General features: G+C 44.0%; 1 protein-coding gene across 11 annotated transcripts in view; it reads right to left on the bottom strand.

Annotated features, from left to right (window-relative positions):
- Positions 1-17,347, bottom strand: part of FARS2 (phenylalanyl-tRNA synthetase 2, mitochondrial) — a 229,994-nt gene that overhangs the window by 72,268 nt on the left and 140,379 nt on the right. For all 11 annotated transcript variants that reach the window (XR_013234277.1, XM_077353115.1, XM_077353109.1 and 8 more), the window contains one exon: positions 8,188-8,348. Coding sequence is in view for 10 of the 11 variants with exons in the window: in XM_077353115.1 (XP_077209230.1) it covers positions 8,188-8,348 (161 nt within the window). In the remaining variant the exon portion in view is untranslated. The remainder of the gene's footprint in view (positions 1-8,187; positions 8,349-17,347) is intronic.

The following is a 17,347-nucleotide window of genomic DNA, read 5'->3' as shown; positions in this document are numbered from 1 at the left end:
GTTCTCATGGGTGGGCGTGGGAGTAGAAAGGGTTATAAGCTGTGTTCAGTTCTCTGAACCCCAGTTCTGACAAAATATATGTCGAGTTCACTTTCTTGCTTTAGAATAAACCTATCTTTTGCGCCAAGTCAAAGATTGTGTTTTCTGGGCAACTGAAGCAACCTGACATGTGGACTGCGAGGAGAACGGAGGAAGATGAGGGAAGTAGTGCGGAGAAGTAATGGCAGCCTGACTGGAAAATCTGGCAAACAGGCCACAAATAAGCGGTCTTGCAAGAGGAGCAATGTTTAGTAGTCTCTTCGTCTGAACTGATTGTGCTACTTTCTAAGGAGTATCAGAATCAAAGGACATCGGCACAGCCCTAAGATCTTCTCTCTCTATGGGTATCGGATCGGAACACTCGTGCATACAAGGGCTTTGTTCCATCTCCTGCTGTTCTTGTAATAAGCTTTGCGCATTTCATGGTCATTTCATCTGCATTCTCTCTTTGCATATTACAAACATGGGGCGATCTTTTCTTAAGACGAGAACACCTGTACTAATAATAAATAAATTAGATGCAGCCCCCAAATTTTGCTCCACTTGACTGAGCTGCTGAAGTTCCGGATCTCCTGCTGTATGGTGGACTAAGAGACAGAATAATAATTTTTTCAACCTAAAATGTCATGAAAATATAATTTTTAAAAAAAATGTGGGTGTTTTGAGATAGGATTATGACATGGATTCTAGGGTCACGAGGGCTTAGTTTCTGGTTAGTTTGGGCTTTTTATATGGTGCTTTCTATGGAAAATAGCAGTTAGGGTGTTGGACTAGGATTTGGAGCACCCAGGTCTGAATGTCCCTTCTGCCACAGGGTGACCTTGAGTTACCCGGGTTATGCTGACATGCTTCTCCCCTCCCAAAATGGCCAATGATGGGCCTGGAGGAGGTGGGAAGGGGGGAGGGACCCTAGATGGGCGTGTCCACGATTATGCTTCCCAACCATATTCTGCACAATCACACTACTTCTCAGGTTTCTCAAAGCCTGGAGAATGTTTCAGGGGTTTCTCAACAGTAAAAAAGTTGAGAAAGGCTAACTTACAGGGTCACCCAAAGTCAGTTGTGACTTGATGGCACACACACACACACACAAAACTAAAACAATCTTTTTAGTAAAATGTAGGAACAGTAGGAAAGCTTATACAGTTATACAGTTCTGCAAATATTATAATGGACTTTTCCTTCTATCATAGCAATGCAGCTGAGAAAACAACTGTGAAATGCAGCTTTTACTTTTAGAGTCATATAAATTGGATTTATTTTCAGAAAGACATCGTTACGCAAATGCTTTACTAGGGTGACACTAGACGGTATATCTAAAAAAGTAGTAGCACTTAACATTTCTGCTTCTACAATTGAATAGTTAACCATCAAATAATCTGTGACAGGGGCCTGCACTCTTTTGACTGGAATAACAGAACAGAGAGAGAGAAATGCAAAAACCACCATAACCTGGGAAATCGAACATTGGCTACTCCAACAGAAACAATCCTGGAAAGTGCTTATGGGATAAATGGGAGGCTGTAGTTCAATGCAAGACAAGGACATCAGGATATTAAATTACTTTCTTGGGTAATAGTGACTAACCTCCCAATTTCTTTCCAAACCTCTTATAGAGCAGAGGTAGTCAACCTGTGGTCCTCCAGATGTCCATGAACTACAATTCCCATGAGCCCAATTCTCATGGGAATTGTAGTCCATGGACATCTGGAGGACCACAGGTTGACTACCCCTGTTCTAGAGAACATTTTGGTGGTATTTTCAATTGGGCACCTGCCAAGGTAGTTGCAGACAGAGATCTCTTTTTGATTACTTCTTTTTTGAAGACAAATGTGGAGAAGTTGTTTAGCTTTACTTCAAAATCTCCCAAATGTACCTTTTATACCATATAGCCCTGGTGGTCCCTCAGCTGGATGGCCCAGCTTGTCTCATCTCATCAGATCTCAGAAGCCATACAAGATTGTCAACCTTTGGATGGAAGACCACCAAGGAACTCAATGGCTGCTATGCAGAAGAAGGCAAACCATCACCATTAATCTCTTGGGCATAATTATTGGTTTCATTAATGACTGAGAGGATTATTGTTCCAAAAATATTTCAGAACAATATTTATGGCATTGCCACACAAAACTTTCCCACAGAAAAATATAATTTTGTGTCTTCCTACACAGAAGCAACTAGTGCTTAGAGGGATTAACAAAAAGGATGGATGTCCAGGCCTCTAGCTGGTCTTCAGTGCATCAGCCCTTTAAATATAAAACTTCAACTGCAAAGTAAGTGAATAAAAACATCTCAAAAGATATATCCATAACTTTGAAGCAACAATAATTTAAGTTCCCAGAGATGTGTGAGAAAGCCTCTGAGAAATGCTGCCACTTTGTCCATCCAGTTACCAGAAGTCTGCCACAACTGAGAAAGCCCTTTCTTGGGTGTTGTCTGTCTAGCCTCAGGGGAACCCATAGCAGGACCTCTGAAGATGACTGGAGTGGCCAGCCAGGTTCATATGGAAGTATGCGGACCTTCAGATATGCTGGCCCCAAACCCTATAGAACTTAAAGCTCAATACTAGCTCCTTGACTTGGGCCCGGATACAAATTGGGTGCCAACATTCTAGAGTGATATGATACCTATGACTCACTCCAGTCAACATTCTGTACCAAGTTAGCTTGTGGAAAGCCCTCTCAGTGCATAGAGTGCGCTGCAGTAATCTAATCTAGATGTTACCAGGGCACACACCACAGTGGCAAGATCAGAATCAAGATGAAAGTGCATTTAAGGTTAAGACCATTTTGCTCCAAGAGATCTCACAGTATTTTGGAGTCCATTCCAAGAGCCAGGTTGGTGCACTGGTTAGGAGCGTGGACTTCTAATCTGGCGAGCCGGGTTTGATTCCCCTCTCTCCCACATGCAACGACACTGATAAAGCTGTTCTGACCGAGCAGTAATATCAGGGCTCTCTCAGCCTCACCCACCTCACAGGGTGTCTGTTGTGGGGAGAGGAAAGGGAAGGTGATTGGAAGCCGCTCTGAGACTCCTTCGGGTAGAGTAAAGCGGCATATAAGAACCAACTCTTCTTCTTCTACTATATGTTGCATTTCGGAAGAACATCTGTGTTCTAAATAGCTGTATATTATTAGAGTCTAAGGCTGTTTTGGCACACCAACCAATTTTCTCCCAAGTATATGCGAGCCCAGATATACACACTTTGCACATATCCTCAATTACAACAAAAGCTAATTAGCCAATAAATCACAGTGTAGGCTGCACCTCATTATTTCAGGCATCCAAGTTCAATTTACATACTAATGGCTGCATATTTGCCTTTAATAGATGTGCTATTAAAAAGTAAACATAATAAATGAATAACTATTTAAGCATCGTTAGCTTATCTTGATGAAAAATATCTGCGAATACAGCATCCACTGACACCATTTACTTTTTTTTATTGTGAAACAACACTAATCATAAACCAAAATGATAAATGTAGATTCACAGAGAAAACAACTAAGAGAGGATCATGAAGTTCATCCTTAGTATAGTTCTTAAGGGTGAGTGGGCTGATACGATATGTACAGAGGTGTTACTTTGGCATCATGATAAAGAAAGCAAATGCAGCCTTGGGCTGTATCTACAGAGGCATCCCATTGAAATTGCATGATGTCATAGTCCCAGCACTGGACCCTTCCAATTCTATGATTCTACCAAACAAATGATAATGATAACAAAACAATTTATTACAGTGGAAGGCAATTAGGTATTGTCCAAGATTTCTCAAGCAAATCTTAACTGCCCAGCAGCGTCATGATGACCTCATCACACTGTGTAAGACCAATGCAGGACATCCATACTTGTGGTGAGATGGGATGTAAATGTATACAAACAACAAAAGAGGGGAAATAAACTCAACCCAGTTTTGCCCAAAGGGTTAAGCTACAACAAATAAAATAACAAATAAAATATTTTGATATAGTGTGCAGATATAAAATAAAAATGTTAGGGGCTGGAATATCAGACTGTACAATTTACAAGCATTCCTGGTGGATGAATATGTTCTATGAACCACATAAAACCAGACGTTTCGGCTTCTATAGCCTTCCTCAGTGCTTACAAATACATTAAATATACAGAATACACATTCAGGGAGTATTATGTATTGTTCACAACCAAGTGTTGTTCTCTCCTTTGCTGTGTGGTTGACAAATAATTTCTTAGCTATAAGGCCATGGGTTCCATCTCATGATTCCAACAACCTCAATCTGGAACGGAATTTCCAGTCGCTCTGAATGTGTCTAACATTTGACTCTATCTACTTGCTGATGTTACCCACACATTTCTGAGTTGTTTGGTTCTAGAGAATTGTGCTGTGACTAATACATATAGATAAACTGACACTTGGGCTTGTGCGCTTCGGCGGCCATTCAAGTCTGAGGCGGCCAGCACATGGCCATGCGCTGGCCGCCTCAGACTTGAATGGCCGCCAAAGTGGCCAAAGTGTGCTGAAGCGCACAAGCCTTCTTCTAAATTCTGTCTAATAAACTATATATATAACTTTACTTGAGTCTATTTACTTGCATACTTGTTCCGAGAACCTACGGGCTTCAGTCTAGAACTCCTTGACACATCCCTAGCCTCAACTAAGGTTGCCAGTTCTGGGTTGGGAATGGAGACTTTGGGGACGGAGCTGGGATTGGGTGAGATCTGGGGCAGGAAGGGACTTCAGTGGAGTATAATGCTATGCGGTCCACCCTCCAAAGCAATCATTTTCTCCATTGGGGCTGATCTCTGTCACCAGAGATGAGTTGTAATTCCAGGGGAACTCCAGGTTCCACCTGGGGACTGACATCCCTAGCCTCAACACATGATATGGTTGCTGAGGTGTCAGCACAACTGTAAAGTCAGCATCAACCTGAGACGCAAAGGGAAAGAGCTGTTCAATCATTGGGCTTCCCCTCCTATCAGGTTCTTGCTCCAGCCCGCAATAGAATCCTTCTTGTCTGAACTTCTCTGGTCTCCAAAATACTGCTCCACCAACTATTTGTTCTCTCCCACCCTTCTGGACTAAACAAGATCTGGTAGCATCACAACTGTGGCTTTTGTTGGACCAACCAAGTGTTATTCACTGTATCTGGAGAAGTGTACATGCACATGAAAGCTTATCCCTTGACTAAATCTTTGTTGGTCTTCAAGGTACCCTGGGACTCAAATTTTGTTCTGCTGCTTCAGACCAACACGGCTACTTACTTGAATCTAAGTGCAGCTTCTGTTCCTGTCACCTGCAAGGGCTAATCTTGAGCCAATTCACACCATCTGTAGGATTTTCCCTTCCCATCTTTTCCCAATGTTGATAAGCCTTCTGCCTCCATCAAAATAACAAGCTAGGAATGCAGTTCAGGGCTGGTTCCAATGGAACCAAAGCAGTATACTTTTCCCCGCCTGGAGTGTACCGCTCTTTCTCTTCTGCAGTTCTTAATCCAGCATCATTACTGCTCTTCGAAGCATCAAGAGCTCATTAGGGATGGTGGTTTAGGGATTGTATTAGGGCTTGGATCAGGGGATCCTGTCAAATAAACATCCATAAGCTATGGGCAGCTGTCTGACTTTGCTCTGTGCTGACTCCAGCCATGCCAGCCAATAAACTCCCCAAGCGCAGACTTACAAAACAATTTCTGTCATGCTTTACAACTCCAGGGTTTTGCTCAGAGGCCGGCTGCTGAAGGATAGTTACATAAGACTGTACGGAATCAAGACTTTATTTGTACTGATTTGTTTACCCTTTCAGCTGATCTCCCAGGCCTCTCCTTTTGCAAATTCATCTCAAAGGCATTTAAACTGATCCAGACTGACAATTTGTTCTAGGAGCTGCAAGTGCCTTCCCATATGTCTACGAAAATCATCAAGTCTGGAACTTCTTGATTGTACAGCACATAGCACGTGCCAGTTAACCGTTGGGGGGGGGGGGCTCCTATTGATTAAGTCAACGAACAAAGCTACCAAAGCATACATACAGATGAACGTGAATTAACCCATATCTATAGTTAGCGTGAGCCTCTTGTGGCGCAGAGTGGTAAGGCAGCCGTCTGAAAGCTTTGCCCATGAGGCTGGGAGTTCAATCCCAGCAGCCGGCTCAAGGTTGACTCAGCCTTCCATCCTTCCGAGGTCGGTAAAATGAGAACCCAGCTTGCTGGGGGGTAAACGGTAATGACTGGGGAAGGCACTGGCAAACCACCCCGTATTGAGTCTGCCATGAAAACGCTGGAGGGCGTCACCCCAAGGGTCAGACATGACTCGGTGCTTGCACAGGGGATACCTTTACCTTTACCTTTATAGTTAGCGTAGGTTCCTGCTTCAAACAAAAGTTAGGACGTATTTGCTTAGATCCCCCAGAGGTTTTCCATGGATGACAGCGATTTATGCCCTGGCCCTCCATTGCCTCTTGCTTCTCAGTGCATCCTCAAATGCCCTAGGAAATGCTGCTCCTGGGGGTAGGGTTGCCAACCTCCAGGTGGTATCTGGAGACCTTCCACTACTACAACACATCTCCAAATGGCAGAAATCAGATCCCCTGGAGAAAACGGCTGCTTTGGAAGGTAGATTCTATGGTTTTCCTCCCATTAAATTCCATCCCCTCCGAAATCCCCCTCTCCATGCTCTACCCCCCATCTCCAGATATTTCCCAACCCAGAGTTGGCAACCTCACCTGGGGGTCAAGAAACCCCAGGAATAGTATGAAAGCATAGTTGGAAGTTGTGGGAATGGGGAAATCAGTGAAAATTCTCTGGTAGATTCAAGCCCTTGGCAAAATCAAACTATGACAAGTAAGCAAGCAAGCAATGGCTTCTAAGCCCTATATCATAAAATAGCGATCCCTAACCTGTTGGCCATGGACCACATGTGGTCCTTCGACTAATTGGAGGTGGGCCCCGAAGGACGCCTTCCCCCCCCCCCGGCCCTTTACTTCATCCCCCCCAGCCCTTTACAACACTCTTCATTGTTGTAGCGTGTCTGTATCTTATTTTGAAGGGATGTTTAAACATTATCATAGCGATCAGAGAGTGCTAGGGCAGTGGTTGACAGTAGAGGAGTAAACTAACCCCCCCAACCAGGCCTCAGTAAAAGGCGTTGAGTGGTCCCCGGTGAGTGGTCCCCAGCGTTGAGTGGTCCCCGGTAATAAAAAGGTTGGGGACCACTGTCATAAAATACCCAGGATTTTCCAGGCTGATGCACAGCATGCTCCCTTACCCATGCAGATCGCATGAGACATTTGCCCCCTCAGAAGGCAATCAGGCAGGAGGTTTCATTAACATCTGCACACGCCAGCCCTTGGCTCACACACACAGGGCCTTCTCGGTCATGGTACCAAAACTGTGGAACATTTGTTTAAGGTGACCAGCTTTTAACATTGGTAAAGCGGGACACCATTGACCGGGGGGGGGGGGTTCTTTATTAAAAATTTGGTCTATATGGAGCAACAAAAAGTTTCATAGAATGCAAAAATAGTATTGTAATATATATAGTTTAAATTACAACACAGGTACAATTTGCCAGGTGTCCCCAGATGTCCCTTCAAAAGTGGGACAATCGGGTCACCTTACATTTGTTATCCCCTTCTTTCCCTCTCGTTGCCAGCAGGTGAAGACTCTTTGCTTTGTCTGCTATTCCCTCAAGGACTGCTCCTTATATTTTAGTTTTAGTTATCAGTTCTGTGCTTTTATATGTGGATTTAACCTTTGCTTTTGTTCCTGCTTTGTTAGCCGCCTGGGTGCGATAGACACTTGGTAAATAAGTGCATTAAATAAGTACATATAACAACTGCATAGGGGAGGACAGTGGGGCTGCACTGCTCTCTCACAAGAAGGAAGTCCAGGGAACCCATAAGCCAGGTATTAGGTGTTATGATTCCCACACAGCTTACTCTCAGGAAAATTGCATGAAATTTCTGACAGGAGACTGAATGATTCAGCCATGCTACCGCAGTAACAAGATACTGAATGACTTGGGTTGTGCCCCGGGAAACTCTACCTCCAGTCGTTTGTATAAGACCTCCACAAAGGCTTTGCACCGGGTGCGCATTAATGCTGCTGCAGGTAAAAGGAAGTCGCTTGACAAGATAGACTCTTTCAGAATACAAATCCCACCCTAGTCCCTTACCTGAAATGTTACTTTTTGATCAATACAAGGCACATGGAACTGTTTCAGGAAACGTTCGTCTTTGCTCCAGAAAAGGCGGATGTCGGGGATCCCGTACAGAATCATGGCCAACCTGTCCATCCCCAGGCCGAATGCCCAGCCAATTTTGTTTTCAGCACCAGCTGCAACGACAAGAAGGGGGGGGGGAATCCACCCAAGAACTTAGCAGTAGGACACATTTAAAAGATCAGTGCCGAAAGGCACACAAAGCAAAGAAGCAAACAAAAAAGGTGAGCTATCTCCTCCCGCAACTGTGCGATTTTGAGCAGGCTTCAGTAGGGAACCGAACTGTTTTCAAAGTGTACAAAGAGTAGAAGGCAATTCTCGTAAACATTGCTGATTCAGGACTGATTCAAGCGGGAAGAAAAGCACAGGTTGCATCCAGTCCTTCCTGATTATACCATACCAGACTGCAGAGACCCCTTGCCTCCTTCGTGGAGAACGGGCAAGTTTAGTTTAGTCCGTCGTTCTGGGCATCTTGGGAATTGTTTGTAATTATAGTATGGTTCTGGTTAGAAGAATTTTATTGGGGTTTTTATATATGTTGTAACCCGCCATGAGCCATTGGGAGTGGCGGGCTAGAAATCCAGATGTAGTAATAATAACAATAACGATAACGATAACGATAACAACAACAACAACAACAATAATAATAATAATAATAATTAGGTGAGGGAGACCACACAGCAGAATGATCACCAATGAAAAGGCATCCCTGTATGTAGAAGTCTAGCACGTTCAGCATTAGGATAAAGGGATGTCTTTAGTTTGGTGTAGTGGTTAGGAGTGCGGATTTCTAATCTGGCGAGCCGGGTTTGATTGCCCTCTCCCCCACATACAGCCAGCTGGGTGACCTTGGGCTTGCCACAGCACTGATAAGACTGTTCCGAGCAGTGATATCAGGGCTCTCTCAGCCTCACCCACCCCACAAGGTGTCTGTTGTGGGGAGAGAAAAAGGAAGGCGACTGTAAGCCGCTTTGAGCCTCCTTCAGGTAGAGAAAAGCGGCATATAAGAATCAACTCTTCTTCTTCTTCTCCTCTCCTCCACGTTATTCTTATCACAATCCTGAGAGATAGGTCAGGCTGGGAAGACCTACGTGGCCCAAGGGTGCTTCAAGGATTGACGGATATCTGAACCTTGGTATCTGCAATCTCTAGTTCAGCACTCTAACCCACTAAGCAAGACTGGCTTCCAAATTAAATTTGTATTGCTTTCCCTTTCTTGTCACTGAGCTATCATTATATATCATCCCCAGCCAATCCCTTTGGGCATGTAGTTCAAACTTTCATTCACCTATTTTTAATAAGGGAACAAGCTTTGACATTCTAGCTTCCTCACTGCCGAAACCTATGCTTAACATCATCTGCACCCAGAGCCCTGGCTGTCTCCACCGCCAGCAAAATTATATGATTCAGATCCCGCCTTTCAAACTGTACTAACTCCACAGGGCAACTTGCAAAATGGGATTAAAGGAAACAAAGCAGCTAGGCAGATATAAGATCAACGGTAAAATCAGCACATCTGCAGGAAGAACACCAAACTAAAAATGCCAATTAATGCAAAGATTTTTTATACTGATTATTTCCCCCTAGACCCTCAGTTTCCCTATGGAGGCCAGACTGAACACCATAACAGGATCTCAGTGTACCCGAAAGACGGCAAGTTCAAGACCTGTAACTCTACAGAAAGAAATCCTTCATATATCCAAGTACCCTCGATCTCGTCGACCAAGAGAATTCCAATCACAACAGAAGCCTTGTGCTACATCAAGATGCCTCTCCAAACATTTCAGCAAAGCCTCCATCACCCAAGTGCGCCAATTTTTCAAGGTACTTTTTCCTTAGTCATAGTATGCTAAGGCTGTAAAAGGGGGCAACAACCAATTCTAGACTAATGATAATAATCCTTGATAATGATTCTAGACTAAAGGTAGAAGTAAAGGTATCTGCTGTGCAAGCACCGAGTCATGTCTGACCCTTGGGGTGATGCCCTCTAGTGTTTTCTTGGCAGACTCAATACAGTGTGGTTTGCCATTCCCTTCCCCAGTCATTACCATTTTACCCCCCAGCAAGCTTGGTACTCATTTTACCGACCTCGGAAGGATGGAAGGCTGAGTTAACTTTGAGCCGGCTGCTTGGATTGAACTCCCAGGCTCATGGTCAGAGCTTCAGACAGCATGTCGACCGCCTTACCACTCTGCGCCACAAGAGGCCTGATTCTAAACTAGGCATGTGCAATAACAAGAACAATAATAATTCAGACCATTTCTGATTCGGCCTGAATTGATTTGGGCAGAATCCGAAACACCTGAAGCACCCTTCCCTAGCTTGGATTCAGATGAATTGATTTGACTGAATCGGACATAATTAGCTGTCATTAAATCCAACGTTGCCATTAAGATCAATGGGATGTTTTCTCTTGCCGTCTATTTAGTGGTTAGGGGTGGGGTGAGGCAGCAAGTTTGGAACAGCTCCCCAATATTCAAAAATATTGGACTGGAGGGTCCAATTTTATGGACTACCAAAGAGGGTGCCCCCACCCGACCTCCATTGTTTCCAATTGCAAGACAAGAACAGAGTGGGGCACCCTCTTTGGGGAGCTGTTGAACTGGACCCCTTGGTTCAATCTTTTTGAAACTTGGGGGTTCTTTTGAGGAGAGGCTCCAGCAGCTGTGCTGGAAGTCTGGTGCCTCTATATCAAATTTCTGCACTCCCAGACCACAGAATAGATGAAAAAAGAAAATGTTGGTCCATTTAAACTGCCAAATCTCCACATGGACGAAATCCAATTTGGTGATTCGGTCAAGGCTGATGCGGGATCAATTCTTGCCATCAGTCATTATTCTCTTCTCCATTTGCATGTCTGAATCAACACTGATTCAGATCCTTTTCAGACTATCAGAACTGAATTGCACATGCCTATTCTAGACTAATGATAACCTTGACATCTGAGGCTGGATTTGACACCGCATGAGAAAAGATGCAGGACATGGTTTGTCTTCTGTGGACAGGATGGAACAAGAAAGTAATATGAGCAGATGTGCTTCTTCTCAATTCCATCAATGACACTAAAAAGCCATGATGAAACTTCACCGCAAACTTCTCTGTGTACTCATAGATCTATCAGATGTGCCTAATGTCCAAGTCTATCCTAACGTTTATAACTAGCTATCTTATACCCTCTACCAAAGAATGGTGCGATCCTTCTATCTAGGATGGCCTTCTTCTTTCATCAAGTGTGCAGCTTCAAGAGGGACACATATGGAGCAGGGAGGGAGGGGACACCCGCCTAGCCAGCCAGATCAGCCGAATCAACCCTGGTGATCAATGGGGTGACAGACGTCACAGCCAGATTGCCCTCGCATCCAGTTTATATCTAGTATAAGGATCACCCAGCATAAATCCTTGATGTTCTTCCCCATCCCATTCTGTACCACAGAAGAGCTAGGTTACATTAGGTTTTGTGCCTTGGCAGAGAGAGAGAATCCTAGAATTATGGCATTTTCCTGATGAAAATGAGGTGGCCCATGCACAGAACAGTTCCACAAATGACTGCCAAATTCTGTAGTGAGCACATCACCACCTCATGATCGATAGCTGCAGAAAAAGCTAACGAGATCAACACGGTGTAAGGATTCCTATCTATTCTTCCCATGAAAATGGCCCGTCAGAGCCCCAGGCTGAGCAAGACAACGGCTGACAGCCAGACAGGCAGGCACCCAGGAAACCGAGAGCGCTTCCAGATCAATGTGAATAAACATGTTCCAGAGAGTTGGAAGACTGAGGACAGGATTATGGCTGACTGGCTAGCCCAAATGAAGACTGCCCAGCATTCTGCCCTGTGCACTTACAAACAAATGTTGACAAACCAGAATAGCACAATTTGTCTCAGCTCACTTTTGCTGCAGCCAGGTGGAACTGAAGCACTTCCATTCTCCCATTCTCCCCATCAGAATGCTGCTCATTCCTATTGGCCATTTTTTCAACATTCTTCTGCCATTCTTTCAATACTATAAAATGCCTTCATTAAATTTTGACTCGTTTGGCTTGTTGCAGCTGCACTGCATCACAGATTTTGCAGTCTTAAAGCTACAGGATTGGTTGTTCTCATGAGAGTATGTTTCCTTCACAAGAATGAAGATCTCTTGGTCTGGATGGTTTAAGTGCTGCAAGAAAGTAATTGACTTAATAAAATAAAAATTTTAAAAGGTTAGCATGGTATAGTGATTAAGAGTGGTGGCCTCTAATCTAGCAAGCCAAGTTTGATTCCCCGCTCCTCCACATGCAGACAGCTGGGTGCCCTGGGCTAGTCACAGTCCTGTTAGAGCTGTTCTCTCAGCCCCACCTTACCACACAGGATGTCTGTTATTACCACACAGGATGTCTGTTATGGGGAAAGGAAGGGAAGAAGATTGTAAGCCGCTTTGAGACTTCTTTGGGTAGTGAAAAGCAGGGTATAAAACCCAACTCCTATTCTTCTAAAATATCCAAATGGCACTTATTTAAACTATGCGTGAAATTCATACGTCAAATACGATAATCAGGACCACAACAAGCCAAAAAAAAAAAGGAGAAACGCAAGGTGCAATATGGCTAGCAAAAACATTGCAGCAGTTAACTCAAGCAGGTAAGCAAATTTGGAAATAATTATCTTTGCCATAGGTCTTATTGTGCACACAGCATAACTTCAAAGAAAGCAGTAGCACTGTCACATAAAGAACTGGCTGAGAAATGGAAATGTCAGATCCCAGTAATTCTATAATGACGGTATAATGACAATTAACATTCCTTTACTTCCTTCTAGAAGTTACTTAAGATGCTAAAGGGGCCATTGTGTCTTTTAAGACTCACCCTTATCATCCAGCTGCTTATCACCTCTCATTATCTGAAATACAATTGAAAGACAAAACAAAACAAAACCACAATATTGGCGGGCAGCTCTTAATTGCCAACTCTTCCCTTTATCTAGTCTGAAGCTTGTCAGCACATCTCAAAAGAAAACTACAACAGTCTGAGCTGACATTCAATGGCTGCTCATCACTCCACGCTCACTTTGAGCGTCAATCCTATTTGCAAAATGTAAAATATCAACATTCAAAATGACTGGAATGTTATTTTGTTGCCGGAGAAAATTCCAAAGACCTTTCTTTAAAAAAGGACAGCAAAAAAACGAATGCATTTTAAAGACAACATGGACTATATTCATCTACAAATTTCTTATTATTGTTGTTGTTAAAGTCACAGTTGAGTTATGGAGACCCGGCAGGGTTTTCAAGGCAGGCTACATTCAAAGGTGGTTTGCCACGGCCTGCCTCTGTGCCATGAGTCTGGTAGTCCTTGGTGGACTCCCATTAAAGCTCAAGCCAGGGCTGACCTTGCTTAGTTTCCAAGAGCTGACAGGATCAGGCTAGGCTGGGTTAACCAGGTCAGGGTCTCTTATATACTGCCCCTGCAAACATCTGGTCTTCATTTCAATGAAGCATCTACAAGGACACACCTCTAGGCCATCGTCTAGCCTGCAAAATCACTAAGATGCTGCATGTTTCTGGAAGCACTCTCACAGGTACATGGCAACAATCTGCTTGGAGTAGCCAGTCAGGACCTTGGACAAAGCAATATCATTTTTTCTAGTTAGAAAGTACTAATACGCTTAATGAAGCAAGCCATAAAAAACAATTTTGCCAATTATCCCAGCCACCTAACTGAAAGGGAAGAAAGACAGGAAGAAAAATGCTGAAGCATAGCAAGAGTTCTAAATCACAGGTGCTTAATAAAATCAGAGTCCAGTAGCACCATTAAGACCAACAAAGATTTATTCAAGGCGTGAGCTTTCAAGTGCAAGCACTCTTCCTCAGACTATGAACTGACCATCATGACAGTGGGAATATAAAGCAAAAATTAATTTTGTTAAATTAGTATAGTATAGTATAGTATAGTATAGTATAGTATAGTATAGTATAGTATAGTATAGTATAGTATAGTATAGTATAGTATAGTATAGTATAGCAGTGGTCCACAACCTTTTATAGACTGCGAACAGGCGGTGGTGGGGAGGGCAATCGCCTGGCTGTGGAGCCGTGCATGCACGTTTGCGGCATGTGCGGCCGGAAACGCACATGTGTGGAACTTTTGCACATGCGCACATGCGCAAAAGTGCCATGCATGTGTGTTTTTGGCCGCGCATGCCACAAATGCACATACGCGGCCCTGCTTCCCTCTCCCCCCCCCCAGAAAAAGAAGCTTGCCGGGCCACAAGATAATCAGCCGCTTTTGTGGCCGATATGCTTACGGCCTAGGAAGTTTCTTACTGGGGGGGTGGGCGGGGAGGGGGAGCTGTGGCTTGGTGTCAGGGCCTTCGAAGCCTGGCACCGTGCCGCAGCCTGGTGCTTGGGGACCACCGTAGCATAGTATAGTATAGTATAGTATAGTATAGTATAGTATAGTATAGTATAGTATAGCATAGCATAGCATAGCATAGCATAGCATAGCATAGCATTAAATTATATTCCCACTGTCATGATGGTAGTTCTGAGTCTGAGGAAGAGTGCTTGCACTTGAAAGCTCACGCCTTGAATAAATCTTTGTTGATCTTAATGGTGCTACTGGACTCTGATTTTATTGTGCTACCTCAGACCAACACGGAAACCCATTTGAATGTATCCTCACGGCTGCTTGTAACAGTTCAGGGGCACGTGACCTGTGACAGTAAATTCTTTCCCATTATGCTGTGGCTGGGATCTTCACAAATACACCGTCAAGCTCCCACATCTGGCCTGCCCTCCAACAACTCCACAGGCTCCCAGTTGAATTACGGATCAGGCTTAAGGTTCTGGTAATCACCTTCAAGGCCATATGTGGTCAGGGCCCAGTGTATCTGAGAGACCGCCTCTCTGCTTATACCCCCCCCTAAAGAGCCCTATACTCTGCCACCTCCACCTGGCCCCAAATAAAGCAAGTTGGGCTTCAACCAGGGCCAGAGTCTTCTCTGTCCTCCCTGGCTCCCACCTGGTGGAACGAGCTCCCCGAAGAGATCAGTGCCCTTCCTGAACTTCCACAATTCCCCAGGGCCTGTAAAAGAGAGTTCCTCCAACAGGCATTTGCTTGAGGCAGACTAACTAAACAACATCTGCTGCCCCCCCCCACATCCCTTCCACATCCTGAACCCAACTGACCTCAATCTCAATCAGACTGGAGGGGGGGGGGGAGAGACCAAGAGGATGTGCTTTTAGGTTAGTTCATAAAGTTATACTTTCCTGCATACATGCCAAGTTTCCCAAACAAGTTTAATGACCTATGAGAATTCAGTCTCTTTAGAATTAAACATAGTTACATTTCCGTGACAGTGTGCTAACAAAAACAGACAGTTTCTAAAAAATTTAACTTGGAAATGTTTGCCTCTCATCTTGCAAAGGTTTTGTGAGGAAATGGGCATCCACTTATATATAAACATAACCTCTCGGGAGGAGGGCTATTAGGATCACAAATATTGGCCAATATATACCTTGTTTGTACACTAGGCTGACAAGTGCCTTCCCAAGCTCTGGTTCCCCCACCCTAGAGGCCCGAACCACTGTTACCCCCTTTCAAGTATTACAAGACTGGAAGACCCCAGTGGTTATGCTCTGAAACCAGCTAATAGCAGATACAAGCTGAATCAACCTACAGTCTGACAAATACCACTGAAAATTCAAAGGCATTCTTCAGAAGACCCAGGAATGAAAAGGTGATATCTTTAAATACATATTCAGCCTGCTTGCCGTGTTCCAGATGCAAATCAGAGCGCTAACAACAATGTATCACCCTTTCCTTCTTCTCTACTCTTGACCTTTTAAAACGGATCATCAGACAATATTCTCCACCTCATAACAAACTTAACATGGTTTGTGCTGCAAAAAGCAATCGTGCACATCAGAATTAGGCTTCTACTAGAAATACTGGCAAGTCAGCCACATACATTCCTCGACTACAGACCACAAGGTATCGTAGATGCCAGATTAGCCATGAATGAGTACAGGGATTCTTCGTAACAGTTTAGATTTTATTTTGGGGGTGTGCGTTAAATATAAGGGGTCATTTTAAATGAACGTCACGCATTGGGGCATTTAGCAAAACCCGTCTGAGAAGGCAGAAACGTCATTCGCTAATGTTACAGAACAGGTCCAGAGCAGTATATAGTAAAAAGATGTCACAATAGAGGATAAATGATTTGGCACATTATGAGAAGAACTCAACACAGGAATGGAATTTGTGGTAGCAACCTTCTGTTATGCATAAACACATTGCTCCGTCCTCAGGGGCAACAAAAGATGCACATGGCAGGTTTAAGATGAGTCTGCTTCATTCAGATCACGGACAGACCTCAACACTAGACAGAGTTACGATAACCCAAATGAGCGCTTTCATATGAGAGGTAGATCCGGGAAGAAAACAATCTGTGTCATCCACACCGATCCTTAGGCTGCCTGTACCATTCCCTAAACTGAATTCTATGCGAAACACAAGGAGCACCTGAGCCTCTGTTACGCTACTTCTTGCCAAGAATGTCGTTAAAAACCAAGCAGGCTGTAGAAGATAAATCAACGGGCTGTTAAACAATGCATGCTCTATATCCACATTATACAGTGATTGAAGTACAAGCTGATTTTATTTATTTTATTCCTGATATTTGCACGCTGCCCTTCCCTAACCCTGACGTTGGAAGTTGCCCCAAGGCTGTTCCTAATACCATTAGGTGGTGTGCTAATGCATTCCTGATCCAGCCCCATCTATTCTCATGTTCATTTAAGTACTGGCTGAGGAAACAGCTGAGGCGAAGGTTATGCGAGGGCACAAAATGAAATTTGTGCCTCCCGTCTCTTGAGAATGAGCCGGCTCACATTTCAGTTAGCCCTAGAGGTGTGCCCAAACCATCATTTTCTCATTCACCTTGGATCAGAAATTGCTCTTCAGCTGCAAGACAGCCAGACAAATCAAAGGAAATAAAATTAAAAGTCTGTCACGGCGGCACAATGTCACTATGTAGAGTCCGTTCCCAAAATTCACTCTTGTTGAAACGCAGCACCAGAACCACTACTTCAGATTCGGACACTGAAATAACTACAGGCCAGATATTTTCAGATAA

Source organism: Paroedura picta, chromosome 9 (genome assembly GCF_049243985.1).
Source record: "Paroedura picta isolate Pp20150507F chromosome 9, Ppicta_v3.0, whole genome shotgun sequence".
In the NCBI taxonomy this organism is placed as follows: domain Eukaryota; kingdom Metazoa; phylum Chordata; class Lepidosauria; order Squamata; family Gekkonidae; genus Paroedura; species Paroedura picta.
This window is presented reverse-complemented; position numbering and strand designations above follow the sequence as displayed.